This window comes from Telmatherina bonti, assembly GCF_933228915.1.
Source record: "Telmatherina bonti genome assembly, chromosome: 20".
Classification (NCBI taxonomy): Eukaryota; Metazoa; Chordata; class Actinopteri; order Atheriniformes; family Telmatherinidae; genus Telmatherina; species Telmatherina bonti.
In genome coordinates, this window is record NC_136618.1 from 19384798 (window position 1) to 19409307 (window position 24510).

The following is a 24510-nucleotide window of genomic DNA, read 5'->3' on the forward strand; positions in this document are numbered from 1 at the left end:
ATATATATATATATATATATATATATATATATATATATATATATATATATATATATATATATATATATATATATATGAACAGTCCCAATACTAAAAGACCCCCACAAGGGATCAGTCCCATCCAACTACTGGCCAAGACATGGAAGCTCCTTTCAGGCATCATAGGGTTCATGGATCAATACATGGTGGAGACACAGAAAGGCATTGGCAAATCCCTAGGAGCCAAACACCAGCTGCTGATTGACAGAACAGTCGCCTGAGACTGAAAAACAAGACAGACAAACCTGTGCACCGCCTCGATTGTCTACCGGAAAGCCTACGACTCAATGCCACACACATGGATCCTGGAAAATCTGAACCTGTACAAGATCATTGGCAGCATACGGACCTTCATTGCAAACTCAATGAGGCTGTGGCAGACCACCCTGGAGGCAAGGTCCACAAATACATCAGGAAGAGGGCACCAAGGGATGAGGCACATAGTGAATGTCTCAGATAATGGAGTCTGGAGGAACACGACATGGAAGAACCATCATGGAAGGAAAAGCCCCTGCATGGAATGAACCACCAGCAGATCACCGAAGTGGCCGATATAAACAAGTCCCATCAATGGCTGGAGAGGGCTGGATTGAAGGAGAGCACAGAGACACTAATCATGGCAGTACAGGAGCAAGCCCTGAGCACCAGAGCAATCAAGGCCCAGATCTGCCATACCAGGCAGTATCCCTGGTGCAGACTATGCAAAGGAGCCCCTGAAACAATCCAGCACCTCATAGCAGGGTGCAAGATACTGGTAGGCAAAGAATACATGGAGCTCCATAACCAAGTAGCCGGCAGAGCGTACAGGAACATCTGTGCAGAATATGGACTGGAGACCCCTGAGTCCCAGTGGGAAACTCCCCTCAAGGTGGTGGAGAATGAGGGGGCTAAGATCCTCTGGGACTTCCAGATCCAGACAGATAAAATGGTGGTGGCCAACCACCCGGACATAGTGATCATGGATATGCAGCAGAGGAAAGCCATAGTGATCGATGTATCCATCCCCAATGATGGACATATCAGAAAAAAGCAGCATGAGAAACTGGAGAAGTACCAAGGCCTCAAGGAAAAACTGGAGAAGGCCTGGAGGGTGAAAGCAACAGTAGTACACATAGTGATCGGAGCCCTGGGGACCATGTGCCCCCACACCAGATACCTGGTGAAACATCAGACATCTCTGTCCAGAAAAGCGCAGTCCTAGGAACAGCTAAGACTACAGTATAATTACATATATATCTATATCTATATCTATATATATATCTATATCTATATATATATATATATATATATATATATATATATATATATATATATATATATATATATATATATATATATATGTATATATATATATAGCCCTGCGATGGACTGGCGAGCTGTCCAGGGTGTACCCTGCCTGTCGCCCAAAGCCGGCTGGGATAGGCTCCAGCTTCCCCGCGACCCTGAATTGGAATAAGCGGTTCGGAAAATGAATGAATGACTGAATGAATGGATGAATATATATATATATATATACATATATATATATATATATATATATATATATATATATATATATATATATATATATATATATATATATATATATATATATATATATATATATATATATATATATATATATATATATATATATATATATATACATATATATATATATATATATATATATATATATACCGGCCTCTATGCAATGTGCCATGAATGGGTTAGTTGAAAAACTGATGTAATAAAATTCTTCAGTGACATGAATCTGCCACAAAAAGGAAACAAGGTTAAACTTTGCAAGATAACTCCTTTTTGTGTAAAAGTTGTGTCAGCTGGGGAAATTCCTATTGTTGGCAGATCGCAGGGCAGGCCTTGAAAGTCCTTTAGGCATCTAATGAGCAAGCCACAACTTCATGAGACATAGCCTGAGGAGCTCAGGCTAGATATTCAAACCAAAGATGCAAAATAAATAACTGCATACATTTGGTGAGAGAAGTACCATGAACTGTTCTCTGTGTTCAAATGTAGGGAAACTGTACAGTTATGTCACCTTGATTTTTATCAAGCAAAAAGCTCACGTAAAATTAAAAAAAAAAGGAGGTAGTGACAAATGGGAACATCAAAGTCATTGTGAAACATTTAGACTTGCTTTGTGTAGACAGGCATGAGCAAGCCTGAACAAGCCTCAATGAACATTTAATAAATCTTACATTGAAGGAGGAAAACCCTTTGCAGATTGATTAACTGCTGACAGCTTTATGACAAAATTACTATTGTTGCACTCAGAGCACTCATCATTAGTTAAATCAATGGTAAGGCATGATCATTTATAGTACACCGCTCTTCCAGAGTCTCTGTCAGCTCTTTCATTTAGCTCAAGTCTATCAGCATTCCCCTGCTGTACAACACACAGGCTCTTCTAATAGACAGTAGTTATAATAGTATCTGTCAAATGACACCTAACAGAACTTAAGAGTAGTGAAAAATCTAAGGGTCTGTGTACTGTAGGTTTTTCAAATGATTTTCTTTGTCTCTTGTTTGAATTAAAGCTTTTTTTAGTCTTTGACACATTTAAAGACTTAAGACTGACTAAACATTTCCTTATGTACAGTCTTCCCTTCATTTTGCAATGCTGGGAAATTTACTCAGTAATTCTGCTAAAATGGGAAGGGTTTATGTTCAAATCTTTGCATAAGTAAAGCTGTTGGACTTACTCCAAATGTGAGACATTGTTTCTGTTCAATTTAGACAAGATCACTTCATCCATTCATTTTCTAAACCCACCACTGTGTAGACTCTGTTTCAATTTGATTCGATTCGATTCGATTCGATTCGATTTGATTCGATTCGATTGAGTTCAATTCAATTCAATTCAATTCAATTCAATTCAATTCAATTCATCAAGTCCAATACAGTTCACTTTCATACAGTTAGAATCGCAGTAATAGGACTTGAAAATAAATTCTTTGGATTTTTGTGCAATTTGTTTTTTTTTGTTTGTTTGTTTTTGTTTTTCATTTAGGAAACAGTAAGGCTTCTTTTTGTATCTTAAAAACATTTCTGTATAATTTGAATGAAAGAAATCTTTTGAATGAGAGGCATAATATTTTTTGACAGGCTTCAGTTCATGCTCTTAGAATTACCATGACCTGGCTGACTGAGAATATACACCAATATAATGCATCAATAAGTACTTTTAGAATTAACATATTTGTTTTTGTTTGTGATGTGTGGATTTTTTTTTTCTAATATGTCAGAGTATATGACAAATCTTAAACAGAGACCACTTGCATGTCTTCAGCTTTTAAGCTGTTAAATTCCTCTCTATCCTCAATAGCTAGGTGTTAGCTTTACTGTGTGATGCTGGACAAGATCAAAAAACAAAAGCAGATAATATTTGAAACATGCAGTACATGCAGATGCTAGAATCACTGTAATGATGTCCTTATCAGAGAGAGTAACACGCTGTCATTGTGCCTTGTAATGCCTGATCCTGGAGTTCTGCATGTGTGTTTCCTTCATGCATTATGAAGTAGCATACATCCTGCTTTTACTTCACTGAAAGAAATGTTTTTAGCTGAAAATTCATATGATTCATATGTAAAGAAAAAATTAAGACACGAGTCAGTAAGTGACAATGATTTCTAAAACGAAAAACAGCTTAAAGAACATAAAATTTCGGATTTCGGAATTGACAAAATTTTGGAGGGCCAGATGGCTACTGCACAGAATTCTATAAGACGTTTCAGGATTCTATAAATCCACTTTTGTTGAATATGTACTTGCATTCAGTGGAAAAAGGCTCTCTCCCACAATCTTTGTATTCGGCCAATATTTCAGTAATACTTAAAAAAGATAAACCTGCTGATAAATGCAGTTCATACCGCCCCATTAGCTTGATAAACGTTGATAGTAAGATTTTTTCTAAAATATTAGCTAAAAGACTTCAAGTATACCTTCCAAATCTAATTAATACAGACCAAACTGGTTTTATTAAACACAGGACTACACATACCAATATGAGGAAAGTACTCAATCTTATTCAAAATGCACATTGTAACAATCAGAAAGGTCTAATTGTATCACTAGATGCAGAGAAGACCTTCGACCGTGTCGAATGACCTTACCTGTTTACAGTTTTGAGGAAATTCGGTTTGGGCACAAATTTCATACAGCTCGTGAGATTACCATACCACTCACCGAGAGCGAGTGTTTTGGTTAATGGGGTAAAATCATCTGAGTTTACACTGGGCAGATCAACCCGCCAGGGGGGTCCCATTTCGCCCTTAATCTTTGCTCTGGCAGTTGAACCACTTGCTGAAGCTGTTAGGTCCCATAAAAGTATCTTTGGATTTGAGATAAATAAGTGTACGTTTAAAATTGCTCTCTATGCTGATGACATATTGTTATTTATTTCTAACCCAGAAGTGTCAATACCTGAATTGATGACAACCATTGAGACCTTTTCATTTATTTCTGGTTATAAAATAAATTTTGGCAAATCAGCTGCTCTGCCTTTGGGTTATGGGCGAGACCCACCGGCTTTGACTAATTTTCCATTTTCTTGGTCTACCACGGGATTCACTTATCTGGGAATAAAGATTTTTTCATGTGTAGAAACAATATTGAAATGTAACTTTCAGGATGTATGTAGGAAAGTTAAAAATGACCTTATTAGGTGGAGAGATTTGCCAATATCCTGGATGGGTAGAATCAATTTGTTAAAAATGAACGTGTTCCCCAGAATTTTGTATCCTTTACAAATGTTGCCGATATATCTGTCTAAGAAAAAAGTTAAAGAAATTGAAAAAGATGTTTCGGCATTTATTTGGAAGGGTAAGAAACCTAGGATGAGGATGGGTGTTTTACAACTGCCGAAAGAGAAAGGAGGATTGGCCCTCCCTAACATCAGGATGTATAACTGGGCGTGTCATGGTCGAATAATTTGGGAATGGATACAGGCTTACCTAAATGGAAACAAGGACTCTCTTGAATCATGGACATGCACCCCCTATAATCTCTTAGGGGAGATTACAGCTAAGAATCTCTCATCGGAAGCGCGTGGTAATCCTATTTTGATAAATGCTGTGAAAAGCTGGAGAGATATGTCATCTTGTACGGGGATGAGGGGACGTTTCTCACTTTTGTCACCTATACTTAATAATCGTATGTTTCCTCCTGGAGTAAGCAATGCTGTTTTTAATGAATGGCATTGGCGAGGTGTTCGAGTTGTAAATGATCTTTTTAATGAAGATGGTAGTCTTATGTCCTTTACACAAGTGAAGGAGACCTTTGGTTTTCCTAATAGTGCTTTTTTTGCCTTTTTGCAAATTCGACACTTTATTAATACCCATATAAAATCTTTACATATGGACAAACCTTTGCTTAATCCAATTGAGAGATTTATGGTATCATTTAAAATGATAAAAGGTTTTATTTCTCGATGCTATGGTGTTTTACAAAAATATTCTGGGGATAGTGTTGACAAGATTATTAGTAAGTGGGAAGAGGATATTGGATTATCTTATACGGAAAGCTGACTGGCACAAAGTAATTAGTGATATCCACTCAGTGTTTTTGAGTAACAGGTTAAGAGAAATGCACTTTAGAATTTTCCATAGGCAACATAGAACTCCTTACATTTTGAACAAGATGGATCCTGCAAGATCTTCGTCATGTCTAAAATGTAGGCAGTCTCCTGCTACATATATGCACTGTTTTTGGACATGTCCTAAAGTATCACACTTCTGGTCTTGCATAGCTAAAGAGACTGGGGCAATTTTAAAATGCAAAATTTTGATAGAACCAGGCCAATTTTTATTGGGACTACCAAGTACAAGTAAATATTCCAATTCAAAATTACTGAAAAAACTCCTGTCACTGGCCAGGAAATGCATACTTAATAAGTGGATCATGGATAAACCACCTACAGTCACAGATTGGTACCGTGAAATTTTTAGAGCGATGCCAATGGAAAGGATAAGCGCTAAATTAAGAGGGAGTGATGATTTATTTACAGAAATTTGGCAACCCCTTTTGGATTACCTGCCCAGAAGTTTTAGAAATATTATAATTAAAAGCTCAGGTTTTATACGTTGTAATTGATCTTATGATGCCTACATTGGACTTTTTTTTTTTTTTTTCTTATGATGCATCCTTTGTATGGTCATTGTACTTTAGTTCTGATCCTAAGTCTTACCTGCTCAGTACTGCATACACGTTTGTAGTTCTTGTTTACGTGTGTTCTTTTTTTTTTTTCTTTCTCTTTTTTATTTTAGTATGTTGTCAACTTTATAAAACCAAATAAAACATTATTAGCAAAAAATAAAATTTCGGATTGTAATTGTGCTCCTCCAGTGCATCACTACTTCACTATATAAGGTCTTACGCTGGAGTTTTAAAGCTGATCTATCGCTTTTCATTTCTTTCTTTTTCTTGTGTCAGTTAGAAGCAGAATTACTGAGACCTTTGTCATAAAACCAAAACAGTTATCCTGCTAGCCATGAAATTAAAAGAATGAGCCAAAAGAAGCAAAATAGCTTTGTTGTGCTTTAGGAAAGACGTACCACACATCACTACAGTTCTCACACCTCTCCTATTACTCCACATTAAGTCATTTAAACCATTGCTTTTATATAAATGTTGTTTGGTACAGCTTGAAATTATTGCATGGTGTGTTGCTTATGAATTGTACAGAATAGGACCTGTCATGCTTTATGTGTTTGTGTTCACAGACTACATGTCTGTTGAAGACATCCATTGAAAGGATGATGCAAGTGAAGTTAGTGTGTGCAGTTTCTTGTTTCAGGGCTGAAATATACCGTAAAGAAGTGCATGCAGCTAAAACGAAACTGCAAGAACAAAAAAAACACCCTAAACAATACTGACTTGTCTAAGTGAAATGATTAGGCTAAATCACTTTTTGTTGGTGAAAGCAGCTTAAAGCAAGAAGTATGCATTGCCAGCAGCGTCATAGCACAGTGGCTAAAGGGGCTTTTGAAATACCAAAAGTCTGACAACATAACAAAGAGTCGAATCCAATGCCCTCATTCTGTCTGTGATTAGCCTGTGGTTCATTATTATCAGGGCAGGTTTACATTGACATTATTATTGTTATCCATCTATTCTCTTCAATGACCTGTTGTTCCAAAACCAGTACAGAAGATCATACTGGATATGGGAAGTACATTCTTTTATGTATTAACATAAAAAGTTATATTATGGTCAGATTTGCTTTCCCAAATGATTTGACTAACTGTTTGTTGGGGGGAAACCATGTCACAGCTTTACAGTTTCTACTTCATATACTCACTGTCTTCCCCGCAACTTTAAACCTCACTCAACATGTATCCCTTTTCAAGATGAGGCAATCTAATACTCCCTCTGCTCCTTCCTCCAGCAACGGCTGCAGAGCTGCAGCAGTTAGTAACTTCATCTCATTCACATCATCTTTCTCAAAAGGTGTGTCTGTTTACACAACTCCAGCAAATGTGAAACTTACCACGTCGGCAGGAACAAAGCCTTGTCGAGTCATCTGGACATGGCAATGAAAGATAAAAGCTCTGACTGAGACTGTTGCTCTGAAGTGTGTGTCTCGGTCATTCTCTCACCAACCTTTAGACAAACAGGTGGAGGAGGAAGACAGCGAAAGACAGCCTGGACAGCAGGACAAGGAGTACAGAGAACCTCAGCCAAGGCCGTTCTAGGTTAATTCCTGTTTAATACACTTTGATATAAGTGCTCCAGACTGAGTGTGAGGGGTGATGAGCAGGGACTTGTCAGACTCTTTATGGGATGCACCGCTTGTTTATTAATCTCTAGGTGCTGTGATGTGTCTCTCATCGCCCCAACAGGTATAATTAAGCTTTAAAGGGCATGGGATGCTTGATGTGTCTGCAATTCATTTTGTTTTATCTCCTTGTTCCTTTTGAAGTCACTGCTGCTTGGGTGAGATGAGTGTACACTGTAGGGTGTGTATGTATGGGTACAGGTGTGTAAATCTCTGTATGGTCAGAGAGCTGCTCAATAAAGAATTTGTCTGTGGTTTCAGTGTTGCATGACCTGAAAAGTCTGCTTACACGCCAGCTTGTTTAGCCTGACATGTCATGTATAGCCTCAATGGATGCTGTCATTTCAGGTACCGACAGTTCAAAGGTTGTAAGTTTCAGAAGGCCAGGTATTGTGCTTAGATGACATCTTCAGTTCCCAGTACGCAGCTGTGGCGTACTGAAAATAATTATTATTATTTTCAGTAGGTCACACACATTGGGGTGAAAATACACAAATATCTAACATGTTGTGACTAAGTGTTAATGACCACAACATAAGGTTAAACTAATTAAAAATATTTCCAAGAAACATTTGAATGTCATCAGTTCTTCAGCATTTTATCTCTCCTAAAATGGATTTGTGGAGACATCATACAGGAATGTAAACAAGTGACAACTGTGCCTCAGAAACCTTGATCTTTTGGCTTTTTTTCAGTAAGATATATTCTTACTTTTGTAAAAAATAAATAAATTTTAAAAAAAACTTTTAGCAGCCAATACAACCTGCAGCAGTCCTGTTTCCTTTATTCAAAACAAAATCAAGAAACTGAAATAACTACTCTGCAGCAATAAGGCTATCAAAACACTTTTGCTACTGGTAAGTAGGCCAAACCATTGTCTGTTGGATCTGATGCTCTTCTTGATTCTGTTCCATGTAATTCTCTGTCAGGAGCAGGCGGAGGTGTGAAAAGACAAGAAGTTCTTATGTTTACTTTGGCAATGAGGACCGAGCAGGCAAACAGCCAGTAGCTTGTCACTTTTCCCACTGGATTCTCCAGTAGTGTCCCCCTTACAGACGAGTCAATCAAAGCAATTCATGCAGAAATGTTAGCTGTGGGGCTGATGGGCACAGGTCAGGAGAACACTTCATCGTTGGTTCTGCTGGGAGGGATTCATGTAAATTACTGTCAGTATTGCATAGACATAAGTTACAATAATGTAGAATGGTGGATTTTTGCCATTGGGGAATAAACTATTTTGGGATATCTGGAGTGGAAGAGCAGATGCAGATCACCAGGACTTCTTTCCTCATTAGCAATTTTTCCATTTTCAACTAAATGTTTCCACCTTCAACTTTCCCATCCCACTCCTCTTCACAGACTGCCAGTCAAAGTCCGCTATGTCGACATTAACAGAGTAGGAAACTGTAGTTATATATTATCAAGCAGTACAAAATAAAAAAAATTTTGTCATTGTTGTTTGTTTTGTTTGAGACAAAGGAGGACCCACAGTTTCATCCAATTACCAAAAAGAAATCAATGCAACGATAAGCTGTTTTCACTACATTATTACTATCCTATTTAAATAATCATTATTATGTCATTTGTCTCTTTTTCAAATAGTGTCACTGATGCTGAACATCAGAAATTAACTATTTACATTACAAGGGGAAGGCACACAGTCAGACAGATTATAAAAAGAAAAGAATGCATTTATCTTTGTTGTGCTGGGTAACATGGAAATAAGTGTTGCTCCTTCACCTGTCATCATTCACCAAAATTACAAAAGAAATCCAGCGATAGGGCCTGTTTGATTTAATCTTAATATACTTTTAGGAGTGTAAATGAAACATTAGTGAAGAAGTCTTCCTCTGACTGAGAAAGCAACATGTTTTGGATTGCAGGGACCTGATGTTTTGTTAATGACTGTGCTTTTGAAATCATTTGGTGGTGCTTTGCTGAGTAAATGATGGCAAAGTACTGGAAACTGTTGTGAGTGAGATGTGTCTTGTAGAATTTACCCTCAAGATTTAGGTTGCACATATCAATTTTGTTAATAAAATGTATAAATAGAAGCAGTGGCATTGGGCAGCCTTGACAGAGTCCAAACCTCACAGAAAATTAGTCCGACTTACTGCCAGTATTGGGGACCAAGCTCTGGCACCAGTTATACAGGTACCGGACAGCTGGGACGAGGGTGCTGGTACTTTACATCCTTAAATCCTTAAAGCACAGTGGTGGGGAGGAGTGGGGAGGTGACACACACACACACACACACACACACACACACACACACACACACACACACACACACACACACACACAATATATATACATATAGATATCTATACATATAGATATCTATATATATATATGTATATATATATGTATATATATATATATATATATATATATATATATATATATATATATATATATATATATATATATATATATATACATATATATCTATATATATCTATATATATATATATATATATATATATATATATATATATATATATATATATATATATATATATTTGTATACATGTGGGGGTACCACCTGAAAAAAGACTAATTCTGTAACTTTCCGTATTAACTTTATATAAATATGAAGCAAACTTCTACAGGCGCTGTACACAAATTAATGCATATATGTGTATTATCAAATCAGGTAAAACTTTATTTATAAAGTGCTTTTCATGGCAGGTTTCCTCACATATCAAAATATACAACATGTGATAAATGTAAAGAACATAGTCGTCATTATCTCTGTCACATTCAGTCACACACATCCACATATATGCAGCTACAGAGCAGCTCCAACCCCCCTCTCCCCCCACACATTCCCTCCATTCTATACAGACATGAACTCGCTCTAACACCTTATTTCTGTGTCTTTGCATAAAAACAATAAAAGGAATAATTGTATTCTCATATTTCTAATGTGCTAATGTGTTGGTTAAGTATTTGTAATTCAATGTAAACTTTTAGAGTATACTGAACAATGACACACCAATTGACAATGAAACAACAGTGTTAAAATGAAATAGTTTTAGTCATTCACATCTTCCCTATTTTAGCTTTTCTATAAATGCTCTTATATTTCAAGCTTTACCTCCTTACATATTCCTCACTTCACTTAATATAGGATCATTCATAGTGGTGCATGCTGGGTAGGGGGAGGAGACAGCAGGTTCTGTGCAGATGAGGAAAGTCCCCAATTATGTGGTAAATCTAGAGAGAGGTTGTGATATTTATTCTTATTGCCCAAAGAACTTGGCATTTATGAGATTCACCACAAACACATTCCCCCCAGCATAGGCAAACTTCAGGCTCTGTGCACCAGCTCAATCAGATTAAATAGCTGCTGCTGGTGATTTATGGCAGAGTTTGTAAGAAAATCTCAAGCAGCTCTGCTTATTTAATTCAGGCACTCCTTTAAAAAAGAAAATTAAATAAGTTATTTATATTTACAGTTTCTGCTTTAAGCAGATTGATGAATAAGTGTTAGATTCCCCACAGCTGTGAGCTAACTTAACAGTTCAAGATGTATATATTTTATTGGACTGATGTCAGAAATATTATCAAATTACATTTAAGGATCTGGATGTAACATCATACAAATGTCAAATTTAAATCAAGAACCCTTTTTCAGATATGCTAATATACATTGTGCCACTAACACTTTACAAAGGTCAACTGATTGCATTCTGCTTAAAAGGTGTGATTTGACTCAAATGGGTGTGATTGTATGTAATCAGCATGGAGTCAAAATCTAAGGATAAAAGGGAAAGCACAGAAGTTGCAATGCCTTTCACACACAGCAGGCATGATTGGATTTTCAGTGTCTTTACAGGGCACAATTTATGGCCATTATGGTGGTCTATTTCTAGCTAAAGTGATGTATTCTACTCAATTATTGTCCATTATGGAGAAAGATGGTTGCAAACCATGCCAGAAATGGCTGAATCCTGCTGCAGTTTATTACATTGAAATATTCTATACATGTTGAACTCAGACAAGTAACATAACAGATTTTTGTTTTTTGACTGACAAATGGAGTGATTTCTGACTTTTCCCCCACTTGTGATACATTAAAATCATAGTTTTATTTCCCTCTCACAATACCAGTTCAACTGTTTATGGGTCTTAGAAGTTTTTTTTTCATTTGAACAATTTTCTGATCACTGATTTTTTTCTTTTAGTTTAATTAGAAACTAAAAATGAAAAAAAAAAAAAAAAAGAGAGAGAAATATTGCTCATGAATGTTCTTGGTTAATTGTGTCTTCCATAATACTGTGCAGACCCTTGTAGCCTCATGGCAGGATCAGGAAGTTAGAAGTAGTGTACAAAGAAGTATCAGCACAGCAAGACAGGTATGGTCCCTTTTATGAATGAATACAAGACAGTTTTCCAATCCAACCTAATGCAACCTTGCAATGACATTGTGTAAGGAGCCTATCACCCTTAGCATCACATTTAGCACTGTTTTTGTACAATTGCACGACTTTATAACTAAATTTTTTATTGTTAATGGCTGTTCAGGTACTCTGTTCAAGCATCAGAATTACTTGGTCAGCTTTAGGAAAGCATTATGGTTTGTGTTAAAAACACAACTTTATCATATTAACTGGGATTTATACACTACACTTTTCTTCTCTTTTCTTTTCATGATAACTTTAGTAATTTGCCTTACAAGTGCAATATCATCATCAAAAAAGGTACAATTTCATTTCAGCTAGCCCAGATACTGAGTTTGCTGTTAACCATGTATATTTAGAAATGACTGTGTATGGTATGTTGTTTGATGCATTGTTAGTTGAAACCAAGGATTACTGTTTAAGTTTTTTTATGTGACTAAAGTGAGAGCAAGAAGAGGTTATCCAGTTGGCTGTCACATGCACTGTCCATTCTACACCTACTGGTTGCTTCACACTTGCTTTAGCCATTTATTTCAGCCATTTTATATCGTTACTTAATCTAAAACCTTGTATATGTAACAAACTATTTCCAATCTTCCAAGTTTTTGTATGTAAGTAGCTTTGGATAAAAGTGTCTGCTAAATGACTGTAGAATATAATAACACGTGGTAACCCTTCAACAATTGACAAGACCATTTTCTTCCTTTTTTATGTCAGACAAAGTGCAGAACAGATATTATGTTCATTCAGTTATAATGGTATTATTAGAGGATATGGGCCTGTGCTACATGTTCATTTTTAGAAGACAGGCTACTTTTACGACTTAATGAGCTTGTAGTTTTTTCTTTAATTGTTTTGGAGAAATTATATATTTTTTAACATTGCCCACATTTCCTCATGAAACTGATCAGCCGCGATAAGAAACCTTTCCAACAGCATCCGTTTGCTCGAAGTGATTATCTTTGTCACACCGTCTGCAATAATGGATCTACCATTTCTATTAAATTTGCCTACATTGTCATAGCAAACTGTTCATTTCCCAACATCTCTCCTCTGTGGTCCTGACCCATACAGTAAACTTTGTTCAGTAAGTAAACCCATTATTGCCTTCCTCTGCTTTTGATCTATTTATGTCTTAATAATGGAGAAGAATTGGGAAACAGAGAGCAAGATGCTATTATTCCTGGCATTTGGGCACTGCAGTGGCTGTCGCCTTGCCAGGGCTCAGGCTGGCAGTCAGCACAAACTGCAGGTAATGGAGAGAAGTTCCAGCAAGTTGTACAGGGGGGGCCTCAATGGGCCTCTGAATGCCACTGGTGGAAACTAATCAAAATCTCAGATCAATAACTTCTCAAGTGCTAATAAGTACTGGCACATCTAGTGATATGTGAGCTCCTTCATCATTTCAACTACCCGGAGATTTATAGGAAATCCATTGTTAGGTCCAAAGTATGAGGTAATGTAGCACTTAGTAAATGAAGTAAAACCAAAAGCCTGGGGTGATTTGTATTTCATTTACAAAGGACATGTCTAATCATTAGGAGCTCCATCTCTCTGAAAAGCAACCAAACGGCTGTAATGATGGCTGTGTTCTTTTATAGCTTACTTACTCAGCAATGACGCAGGACATAATAGCAAATAGTAAAGCCTTGCTGTCCACCACTCATGACTGTTACACTCCCAGACAGCCATGGGGGACTCCTGTGCACCGTGGAGTGATTAAAGTCATGTTAGGGAAGCATTATGGGTCAAGTCATGAAATAATTTGATTTCTGTTCCCTTCCACTGTCTTCTATCAAAGTGATTGGTCTCCTGGTCATCTCACTGGCTGACATAATTGTTAATTAACCATTATGGGCTGCCCTTTCTCATCTATATCTCACAGCAATTATTCACTTGACAATAATGCAATATATCATAATGTGTAGGAACACAGAATAGTTTTATGTGTATGAACTGACTTGATGTTGTCAAAGTGTTGGATTTTCTCACCAGTGCAGATGTTAAGTTATAAAAATGCAACTGAGCATCATATTAGTTTAAAATCTAATCTCCTGAGGTGTTCAAGATGAGTCACAGTGACTGAGCTATATACATTAGCACTGATAGGTTATCTTGATCATCAACCTCCTCTCAGAGCAAATTTGTAAAGTGCCACCCCCTCCCACAAATTTTTTTTTAGTCCTTCATTTAAGTCATCAGCTCTTTGCATGTCAAGGTGAGTTGTCTCTTCAAAAATACCACAGATAAGGGGAATAGGTCCATTGGAAAGAAAGTTAAATAAAAAGCTCTTTAAAATGGTATTCATAGAGAAAAGACAAACAGTGTCCCTGTTGAAAATTAAAGCGCACACTAAAATCCATTCTGCTGACAGTTGGAAGAATGCAGGCTTTCTGGGGGACTTGAGCCCCATCTTTGCCGTATCTTTTAAGCATGATTATTTACTTAAAATAACAAACCAAAGCTTCAGGTCTGGCACTGTGGAGGACAGGCCTTTGATTGAGCTCTGAGCTTGAATTCTTAACTAATAAATTGTTCCATTCTTTTGTTTGGGGCATTAACGGCAGAGGTCTACGTTTTTCTAGTCCTAATCTTAAGAATGTGGCAGCCTCTTGAGAAGCTCAGGGGTTTCCTCCACTCCCTGAGCCAGGTCTTCACTTTGTTTTCTTAGAGGACTCCCTGGATTGACAGGCCTCGATGTTAGCTCTCTCCTCGACCATCTGTTTTCACTGATTCTGACTGAGCACATCAAAGTCAATCAAGGCTGCAAAGCATTTTAAAAATCACACACCCCCGCCTTGAATGTGAGAAATAAAGCAAACTTTTCATCAAGCTCACAACTGAGACAGTTTGTACTGTGTGTTTGTGTGCATGGTTTTCCATGTAAGGGTGACCTGCGAGGAATCCCTTAGCTCACAGCACAGGTATGAGCAGCTTAGCTTTGTTCAGCACCTATTCTGACAACAGCTCTGTGAGTCACCTAGACACACAGACTAACCCCCTTTAGTCAGGTTCCAACTGATCACTGACAACTCCCTGACAATAAAATAATCATTAGTGAGATTGAGATGCAGAGTTTTCAAAGAACTAAATGGTGTTTTTGTTCTAGAGAAAAGAATATCAACACAAAAAGATTTGCGAGGCAGTCTGTGAAAAATAATTTTACTTCAATGAAAACAATAACAATAGGGTAATAATGTTTTATTAAATTTCTGGTGTCTGAATTGCATTGGTAGAACATGTTCAGGATAAATTGTGTGAAAGTGTCAAGATGCCTTTTTGAGTTGCAACAGGTCAAAAACATGATAAATCATATAGACACTCACTGAAAGATGCTGATAAAGAACATTATGATCCAATCTAGAATTAAATAGAAAAAATATGGAAACTGCACAAACATTTATCGGACAAAAATTATATTAATTTTAAAGATAATTTTTTCAAGAAAACACAAAGGTAGGGTAAGTCTTTGTTGATATAAATGTAGTTTATATCACATATTTTGGGCTCTACTGGTGTGATATTGAAGTAAAAAAAACAAGAACATAGCAAGAAAACCCCAACCACTCTCCACATAATATTTCACCAAAAAAAAAAACAAACAAAAAAAAAAAAACAAAAAACAGAAATACAGATAAACACAAAATACATGTAACAAATCTTAAATAAACTAATATTCAAAATGTAACAAATGGCTTCCTTTTCAAAAGCTTAAAACTGTATGTTTCACAAACACTAATATGTTTTTTAAAAATTGTTTTATTCTCCAAAATGTTGCAAAATTGTTGTCTTGTCTGAAATATTGCTAAGCTCTCTGCTTAATGTTTTCTGAAACAAAGTTGTCTGATATCGACGTTCTCACTTAAGTTTTATACATGGGTACTTCTGACCAATGTGTTTTGAACAATGACTTTTGAGTCTTTGTTTTGTAAATGTAATTTCTGTTTTGTTTATTCTACACCGCAGTACTACTCTAGCCTACTTGAAAACTGCAGTTCAACATGAATATTTAAGTTTGACTTTTTTAGAAAAAAAAAGAAACTATGAGATACAATCTTGAGCAAATGCATTTATTTACATTAGCCTTTCATTTAAATATACAGACCTTAAAACATTTACAGATACATTAAAAGTTTTGTGTTTGTTTTTATTTATAATTTTTTAATGCTGTATTATTTTAAAGGCATACGTCGAATCGGCATAGCCAATCAAAAACGGCCATGAGGCTTGGTGGAAGTGATGTAATGAGCAGAACTTGGTAACCTAGCAACCACTCAAACAATGCTGACAGGATGGCAATGCGGAAGGTTTGGAAAAGCTTTTTGCGCCATTTATTTAATCATTCGAAAGGAACTAAATACTCTTGTTTTATGTTACATTGATCTTTAAACTATGTTAGACGGTAAAATTTTACTTAGTTTGTCACAGTAGAACAGGGTTGTGTCGTCTTTTTCTCGCCAGTTAGTTTAATGAGTTTGTTATGAAACATTTGAAGACTTGGCGGTAATATTCGTAGAGAAACGATGTGTTATCATTAAAACAACACAAAACAAACAAACAAACAAAAAGTTAGACTTGTTTTAGTTTGAAAAATAGGTGCAAGATACACTCATTGCGGTATTAGTGACTAATAGCATTTTTCTTGTGGCCAAAAAGTTATTTATTTAATTCATTATGCCTTCATTTTGTTGAAGAGTGCATTTATTTTAATTAGCTATCCACTATTTTTCCTTATTGTTAATGACAACTGTGCATTTACCTTTGTGGCCTAAGTTTGACTTGAATGAGCCCCAGTGTATAATTTGATATTTTGTGTTATTAAACATATTTTACAGAACCAGAAGGCGAAAGCCAGCAGCAGCTTGGTGTTTGCTTCAGTTGCATTTCAAGACCACATCATACGAAGCTTGATGCTCCCAGATTTATCACTTTCTGACCCTTTGGTGAGGTGCACCAGGGCAGCATCCCAAATTCCCCAAGCAAGAAGAAAAGCAAAGAGCCAACAAAGACCAGATAAGCAAGAGGAGCAAGAATATGTTCTTGATCTTGCTTCGCCTCCTTTAACATTAGGTTGAACAAGCACTGAGGAAGGGGCTTGCATTGACTTCATTATGTATCTAATAATTGTAAAACTAATACTTTTCTGAATCATTTCAGCTCAGAAGTTGGGTCTGGTGGCTTCTCCTGGAGAAAGATTGACAGAAGACGAATGGACCCAGGTTAAGGCAAGGTCTGTGCTACAGAAGGAATCAGCTCAGCCATGTGCTATATGCCGAGAGGAGTTCCTCCTTCAGCCTCAGGTATTTCCCCAACACAGAAGCTACAGTTAATTTTCTGTAAGAAAGCCATTTTATTCCTGCATGTTTTTAGTGTTATGTGTGTCTTCAGGGAAACCTGTGCTTTCATTCACAGCCGCACTCTCCCCTGAAGTTCCTGTATTTTCTAATCTGTGTAGACAACTGTACAAATTTACCCATACCGACTTGGAACGCTACTGTGATGTGATGATGTACTAATCAGTGTGTAACTGTGAGGGTCATTCAGCCTTTTACACCTTTCCAATCCTCTTTTAAGATGCCAATCTCCTCAAGAATGTGAGACCAGAATAGGTGGCCTTACAAAGAACAGTTGCTATAGATGCATGTGTAAATATTAGTTTGACTTGGAGGGGAGGGGGGTAATTAGAGCCTGCTAACAAGAGAAAGTGACAAGAGGGAATCTTTGTTGATGTGGCATTTTCCTGCAAGCCTTCTTATTGAAACAATGCAATTGTCTTACAGTCTTGCAATAAAACTGTTGTTCTGAATCAGTTGTGTGGACTGAAATACTACCTGTCTAGCTAGCTCACATGATTTCAGTGCCAATCATAATTCATCTGTCATAGATTGAGAATTTAAAATGTCTACTTTTCTTAATGCCTTATTTAATTTCTTTGCTGTAATTGTAGTTATAAACTGCACCCTACAGCCTGAAAGCTCAGAGAGATATGAAATTTCTGTCTGGTTTAATGGCTTGAGGTCCTGGAAATTGTACCCTACAGGGGGCCCTTTCAGTAGTGATGGAGTGTGTTGGTTGGGCCAAAACAATGGGAAATCAATATGCTCCCCCCTCTCCCTCAGAGGTCTGAGTAAACTGGTGTGTGTGCCAAGTCCCATAGCTTTAGTCATTTCTTTTCAGACAATAAGAGTCCCCCTCACAGGTAAAGAGAGTCTATAGTCCAAGTCCCAGTTGCCCCACTGGGGGTCATGCCGACTCCTCCTAACCTCTTGGCAAATAGCACTCAAAGGCAGATACAGACATTCACATCTGCGCATGAATACACACAGATTTTGCTTGGCTTAAAGCTCATGTACACAACCTGTGTGTGCACAAACAGTTTACTCTGTTCAAGCTCATCCAAACAAACATCCAAAAGCCTAATGAATGAATGAATGTTGAAATCTTGAGTTAAAAATTTAGATCGTGGTTCTTGACTTACTGCAGGTGTTTTGCTACCCTCTCTTTTTTTGTAGGTGTTGCTGTCTTGTTCTCACATATTTCACAGAGCGTGTCTGCACTCTTTTGAGAAGTTTTCTGGGAAGAAGTGCTGCCCGATGTGCAGAAGGGAGCAGTATGAAACACGTGTGATCCATGATGCAGCTCACCTTTACAGACAAAAGTGTGTTACTAGGTAAACTCACTCAACCAAACAGTGTTTAAGGAAATTATTCTTTTGCTTCCTCTGGTCCATGTTGAGTGTGGTACACACCATGTCATCCAACAGCCCAGTGACTATCTGTAGCCCTATATATAGGCCCACTGACTGATTACAAGACTGTAGACACCTCTGATGCTAATTTGAGGAAACGCCTCGGATTAACATTTCCCTTTGGTAACATTAAATTCAGTCTTTTCTAAGGGTGCCATCATTTTTGTCCAGGCCTGTTTCATGAGTTTATTTTTTATGTAATTCTGTTGAAACATGGTTGAAAAGCAGTGTCTGATTCTTGTGGTTAAATTTCACAGGATTTTTATTTATTATTACTTTTGTCAGATTCAAGTTATTTACATAATCATTGTGAGTTTTTTCTTTCATTGACTGAAGGGTACCGACAATATTGTCTGTCTGTGTAGCTGTTTTTAGGTTAAACATATTAAGTGTAAAAGATAACCATATTGCCTTTTCAATAGTCCTACTGACTCAAATGTAAAATTGATTTCCATAATAGACTAATGAAATAACTATAAATTAAAGGCATGAATGTCTACACATGTACAAGGTAAACTAAAAACATAATGCAATGACCTACAAAGAATATAAGCTGCATTCAAGGGATCACTGTACCAAGATTTTCTAAATGAGATATGTTTTTAGAAAAGTTGACATAGAAGTAGTAAAGAGTTCAAATAGATTAAAAAGTGTTAACCATTTAATTTAGCAGGTTTTGTAAAGTTAACAAGCATACATATTACAGATTATATATCATGTTGAGTATTTCTCTGTTTTTGTGTGTGTTTAGAATTCAAGCATACTGGCGGGGCTATGTTGCTCGTAAATGGTACAAAAATATGAAAAACACAATGTGCCCAAAAGACAAAAAGCTGAGACGAAAGTTCTTTGAGGAAAGGGTGAGTTGATTCTTAAACTTTTCCATCATCACATCGGGTATGTATGGATTCTTTTTATCATTTATTGAGCAGGTGTTTGTGCATGATATGTCAACGTTTTGCTGGGACTTTCTTTAAGAGTTTAGTTGATCAAATAATCTAAATGAGCCTTACAGCTTGAGGGTTTAGACATAGATTTCTCACTGACCCCACTGCTAATACGCACACACACACAACCAATCTCATACACCCTCACTTGCTGTCACCTCTAAAGCACCCTTTATGCTTTGTGAATCATATGCTATTTGTTTTAATGTGGACAGAGTTTTGTGCTTTAGTTTAAACAGTCTGGTGATGTTCTGGTCAACACAACAGCACAATGTCTGCTCTGCATGTTTGGGTCTGATTTTCCTTCATCCATCTAAACGTGTCTGGTCCTCGCACACAGGGTGAAAGAGGGTGAAGAGGTGAAGAAGTTGATTGAAGTGTTTGGGTACTTAATGCATTTCAGGATTTGTTCTCTCTTAAGGCAGTTCATCTTACAACGACTTGATTTGATGAAGGAAATATTTACAAATGTCTGACCACTGATCTCATAAGCAACCAATACTTAGGGTTGTTTAACTCTTCAGCTATGGTCCTCTCGCGGTGGCTCAGAGGAAAAGGGAACATTGCCACCTAGTGAATCTCCCCCAGCTGAGGCCTTTGATGACCAAAGGCTGCACTGGTCAACACCGCTCACCACCAAACATCTGCTTTCCATTGATGCTGATTAATTTCTTTTCAGCCCCCTGCCACACTTTTCTTTACAAAAGCAACAGCTCTAGCGCATAGATGTCCAATGTCATGTGAAGAGCAGAGAATAGTTAATTCAGTGTGGAGTGTTGCAATCATGCGGAGTGCTTGCTTCAGAGTGGCTGATTAAACAGATTGACATATGCATGAGGGCCAGACTTACAATATGTAGCAAGGGTCAGAGTGTCCTACCCATCCCCCTGCAGTTCTAAAATATTTTGTTTATAAACAGTTCCTTTACATGTCACTTAAACAAAGACATAGCATATCCTGAGCCAGTTAACTCTGATCTAACGTGTTAGGCCATGTCCAAGTCCACATTCTGTATCAGCCACTTTACATTCAAGTTATGTGATTCAATACTGGTGGGTGGTCATGAGATTGTCTCATATCTTTTGTCATAGTAAGGATGATGTTCAAGAGCTGACAGGTCTGATTGACGCAAGTTTCAAGGGGAAGGGTTATTTGCTTAGCTGACTGTAATACAAACAGGCGCGTTAGTGCTAAGCTGGAACCTGCCTGACATGGAGAAACTAATTTTTTTTAGTTTTCCTCACGATAAAAGAAAGCAATAAAGCATCTTTGCAAATCCTAATATCTCTGGGGGAAAAAAAACAGATATCAGGATTTTTGCACTGCCTCGCAGTTCCACTCCTTTGTCAACACATTAAGGAAGAGAATACCGACATCTAGATGGATTGCCATGAGATAACGCCTTTATGCTCACCTCCACCACCACCCCCTACCCCCCTCTTTCGTTCTCAATGTCATCGCTCATTCACATCTACTGTGGAACAAGGCAAAGTTCACCTGAGGCTGTACTGTTTGCCCTGACTGTCGAAAAGTCAGCCAGGCACATAAAACCCTCCATCTGAATGGTTAACAGTTGTTTAATTAGTGATAAAAGCCTTGCTGTAAAGCAATTCTGATGTCTCTGTGACAGGCTAAAGGAGAGGGTTTTTTTGTGTGTGTGTGTGTGTGTGTGTGTGTGTGTGTGTGTGTGTGTGTGTGTGTGTGTGTGTGTGTGTGTGTGTGTGTGTGTGTGTGTGTGTGTGTGTGTGTGTGTGTGTGAGACTGAAAAAAACAAGAACACGTGTGCCAGCGGGGAATAAAGCTATTCTCAGTTACAAATAAACACTACTGGAAAAAATACTAATTTTTTTCTACAACATTGTGCAGCATAGTTTGAGCAGTTGATTCCCACCAGATTCCAACTCTGATCTTGGCCAAGTGGGATTTATACTAGTCACCGTGTAGATCAGACAGTCAATTCCTTAAGAATATAATCATATTTATCAATTATTTGAAACTTGATTGTCATATATAGTTTTTTAAATCAATAAATAACATGTGTGATGTGTGATTTTGTAAATGCTTGCATATCCACAGATAGGTTGATGTAAATGTATTTTAGGAAGACCTTATGTTTCAAGTATTCCTTGTTTTTTCATTAATTTTATTTAATTAGTGTAGTGTACTTTTTTATGAAACATCACTCTTGCTACTTTCTTGGCTGTTTTCCTTTTTTATTATTATCGTTGCCTAGCAACAGATGCTGCAAATCTAGGAAAAGAGATGGGTTCTGGCTAAAGCTGGTTTATTTCAAATTTACATCCTACAATCAGAGCTGCAAAAACTTGCATTCGTGTTTACAAAAAAGTCAAATAAAGCTCTTTAAGTCTTTATTAAGCAGTCATTGAAAAACTTGGAAATTCACATTTTCAACAATAGAAAAGAGTGTTTTCATGATTTTAGAGGCTGGTAAAACCTAAATAAGAGACCTTAAAACCAAAATACTTTTTTCTAAAGTAACAAAAGTTTTACAGTAGTTAGTGGGCAGTACTAAGGGTTTTTTATTTGTTTGTTTTCTTTTTCAAATTTGATGCGGAAAGCAGACTGTAGTGAAGTTGCTCAGATGTAACCTGATGCTTCATGACTGGTGGAGAGAACTTTGTGTGTTTCCATGACATTGTGGACTAGCATGCAGAGGTGTTTTGTCCAATTAAGTGGTCAGATTTGGTCATTTGTCCAAAAAGGGGTTAAATTTTAGATTTCTGTTTCAAATCCTTTCTTCCTAGGCCGAACATTGTGGTGGGGACATACAGAATCTTTAATAGTCCTGTAATATTAGTTGAGCCAAAACACATTAGGTCTAAAATGCTGTAATCTGTCAATAAAATACCCACCATGTGAAATGCAAACTCACACTTAGGTGCTAAAACGCCCATATTCCCAAAGAATTGGACTGTGGTAGTTCCTGCAAAAAGCAATCATGAGCTCTGTTTAATGCTTAGGTGTCAGTAATAGACACCTAATCATTTCTGTAGCAGAGAAGGTGTTGGGGAAATATGTTTTTACCATGTTACTCAGCACTATCTTAATTCTTTTTTTTTTCTTGGTTTCCATTAATTGTCCATGTTACTGGGAGACGTGACTGTATTGATCTGGCTGTTAAACAACTGCACCCTGTCAGCATGCTTCAGCTGTTACAATACACACACACAATTTGTCTTCACCAAAAACACGACTCTATTGTGTAAGTGAATGAAACATTCACGTCCTTTGTGCCACTAAAATGTTTTTTTTAATTAGTTGCAGGAGTTGAATGACAGCTTTGTCCGATACTGTCACACCGACTCGGAGGCTTTTCTGAGTGATATCGACCGCTCACTGTCATCAAGCAGACGAGTGTTCCAGCAGCTGGAAAGAAAGAGATTCTCCGAACCTCAGGAGAACGACTGGAACCGCATAATGAATCAGGTCTGAAACAAGACACAAGGCCCCACAAAACATCTAATCCTAGTCTGATTCTTCTTTCAGTTTCTCCTTCCTCTTGACATGTTAATGCTTGCAAAATGTGACAACATCACAGCTGCTTTATAGAAAGTACACAGCTCTCCTAAAATGATCATTCACTTTTCTATGTGAACTATCCTTTATTTACTAAAAAAAAAAAAAAAAAGATTATGCATGACATGCTTTTCATCGTGTGGACTATCACTGAAGAGCTGAAAAGACATTAAGATTTGCTGTTCCTTAAGGCTCCATTGTTGCCTTTCTTTGCAGACAGTGATGTTTTCAATTGAGGGGGTGGGGTGTGTGCAAGACTTTTTTTTTTTTTTTTTTAGCTTGTGTGAAAAGGTTGAACAAGGCAGGAGTGGCTCAGCCCTGACAAGTATCAAACAAGGAAATGTTCCTTTAACACATACCTTGCATCTTTTTTCATGTGTGCATGCTCCATAATGTGGAGTGCAGCTCATTATGAAACACTGAACAGCTGGGCACATTAGCCCCTAAATAGAGGAAGCTGCCATTAGTTAATCGCTGGTGGAGCTGTCCATGTGCTGTTTTATTTCTTTTATCCCTGATTAACATATTAGCACCTTCTAATTGAACCTGTCAGGTAGTGCGGATAGATAGTTTTATTTTAATGAAATGGCCTTCGCTGGGGCTGTGGGACATCACTATTATTACATCCTAATCAGCAGGGCTTTAGCAGTCTTGCTGATTAGGGCATAATAATAGCGAATATGCACATTTCTATTAATTTTTCTTTAAAAAATCCTCATAATCCGTCACCCCTGGAGCAGGAGCTAAAAATTCCTCAGTAACTCAGAGAACTAATTTTGTTTTCTTTAAACTTGAACAGGTTGTTCAAAGAGGTTTCTGGGACTGCCCTATCTGCCTGACTGCAATGTGGAACTCCAGCCTTCAAACAGAGTCTGCTAGATCCAACCACCAACAAGTTAGACACACCATACTTCTGTCCTGTTCCCACCTTTTCCATCAGTTCTGTTTAGAGGCTTTTGAGGCCTTTAGTGCCAATAACAGACCAACGTGTCCACTATGCAGATCTACTTACCACAAAAAGTTCCTTTAACATTTAACAAAGAAAAGATGGTGTTT

The 24510-nt window shown here is 37.2% G+C and overlaps 1 protein-coding gene across 1 annotated transcript; it reads left to right on the forward strand.

The window, feature by feature from the left end:
• Positions 1-609: 609 nt before the first annotated feature.
• Positions 610-24484, forward strand: rnf32 (ring finger protein 32; the record flags this gene model as incomplete). The annotated part of the gene is made up of 7 exons (XM_079259952.1): positions 610-729; positions 17058-17292; positions 17380-17522; positions 18735-18892; positions 19722-19830; positions 23197-23364; positions 24254-24484. The coding sequence occupies 7 exons, from the start codon at positions 610-612 to the stop codon at positions 24482-24484; spliced, it is 1164 nt and encodes a 387-aa protein (XP_079116078.1).
• Between the last annotated feature and the right edge of the window lie 26 nt (positions 24485-24510).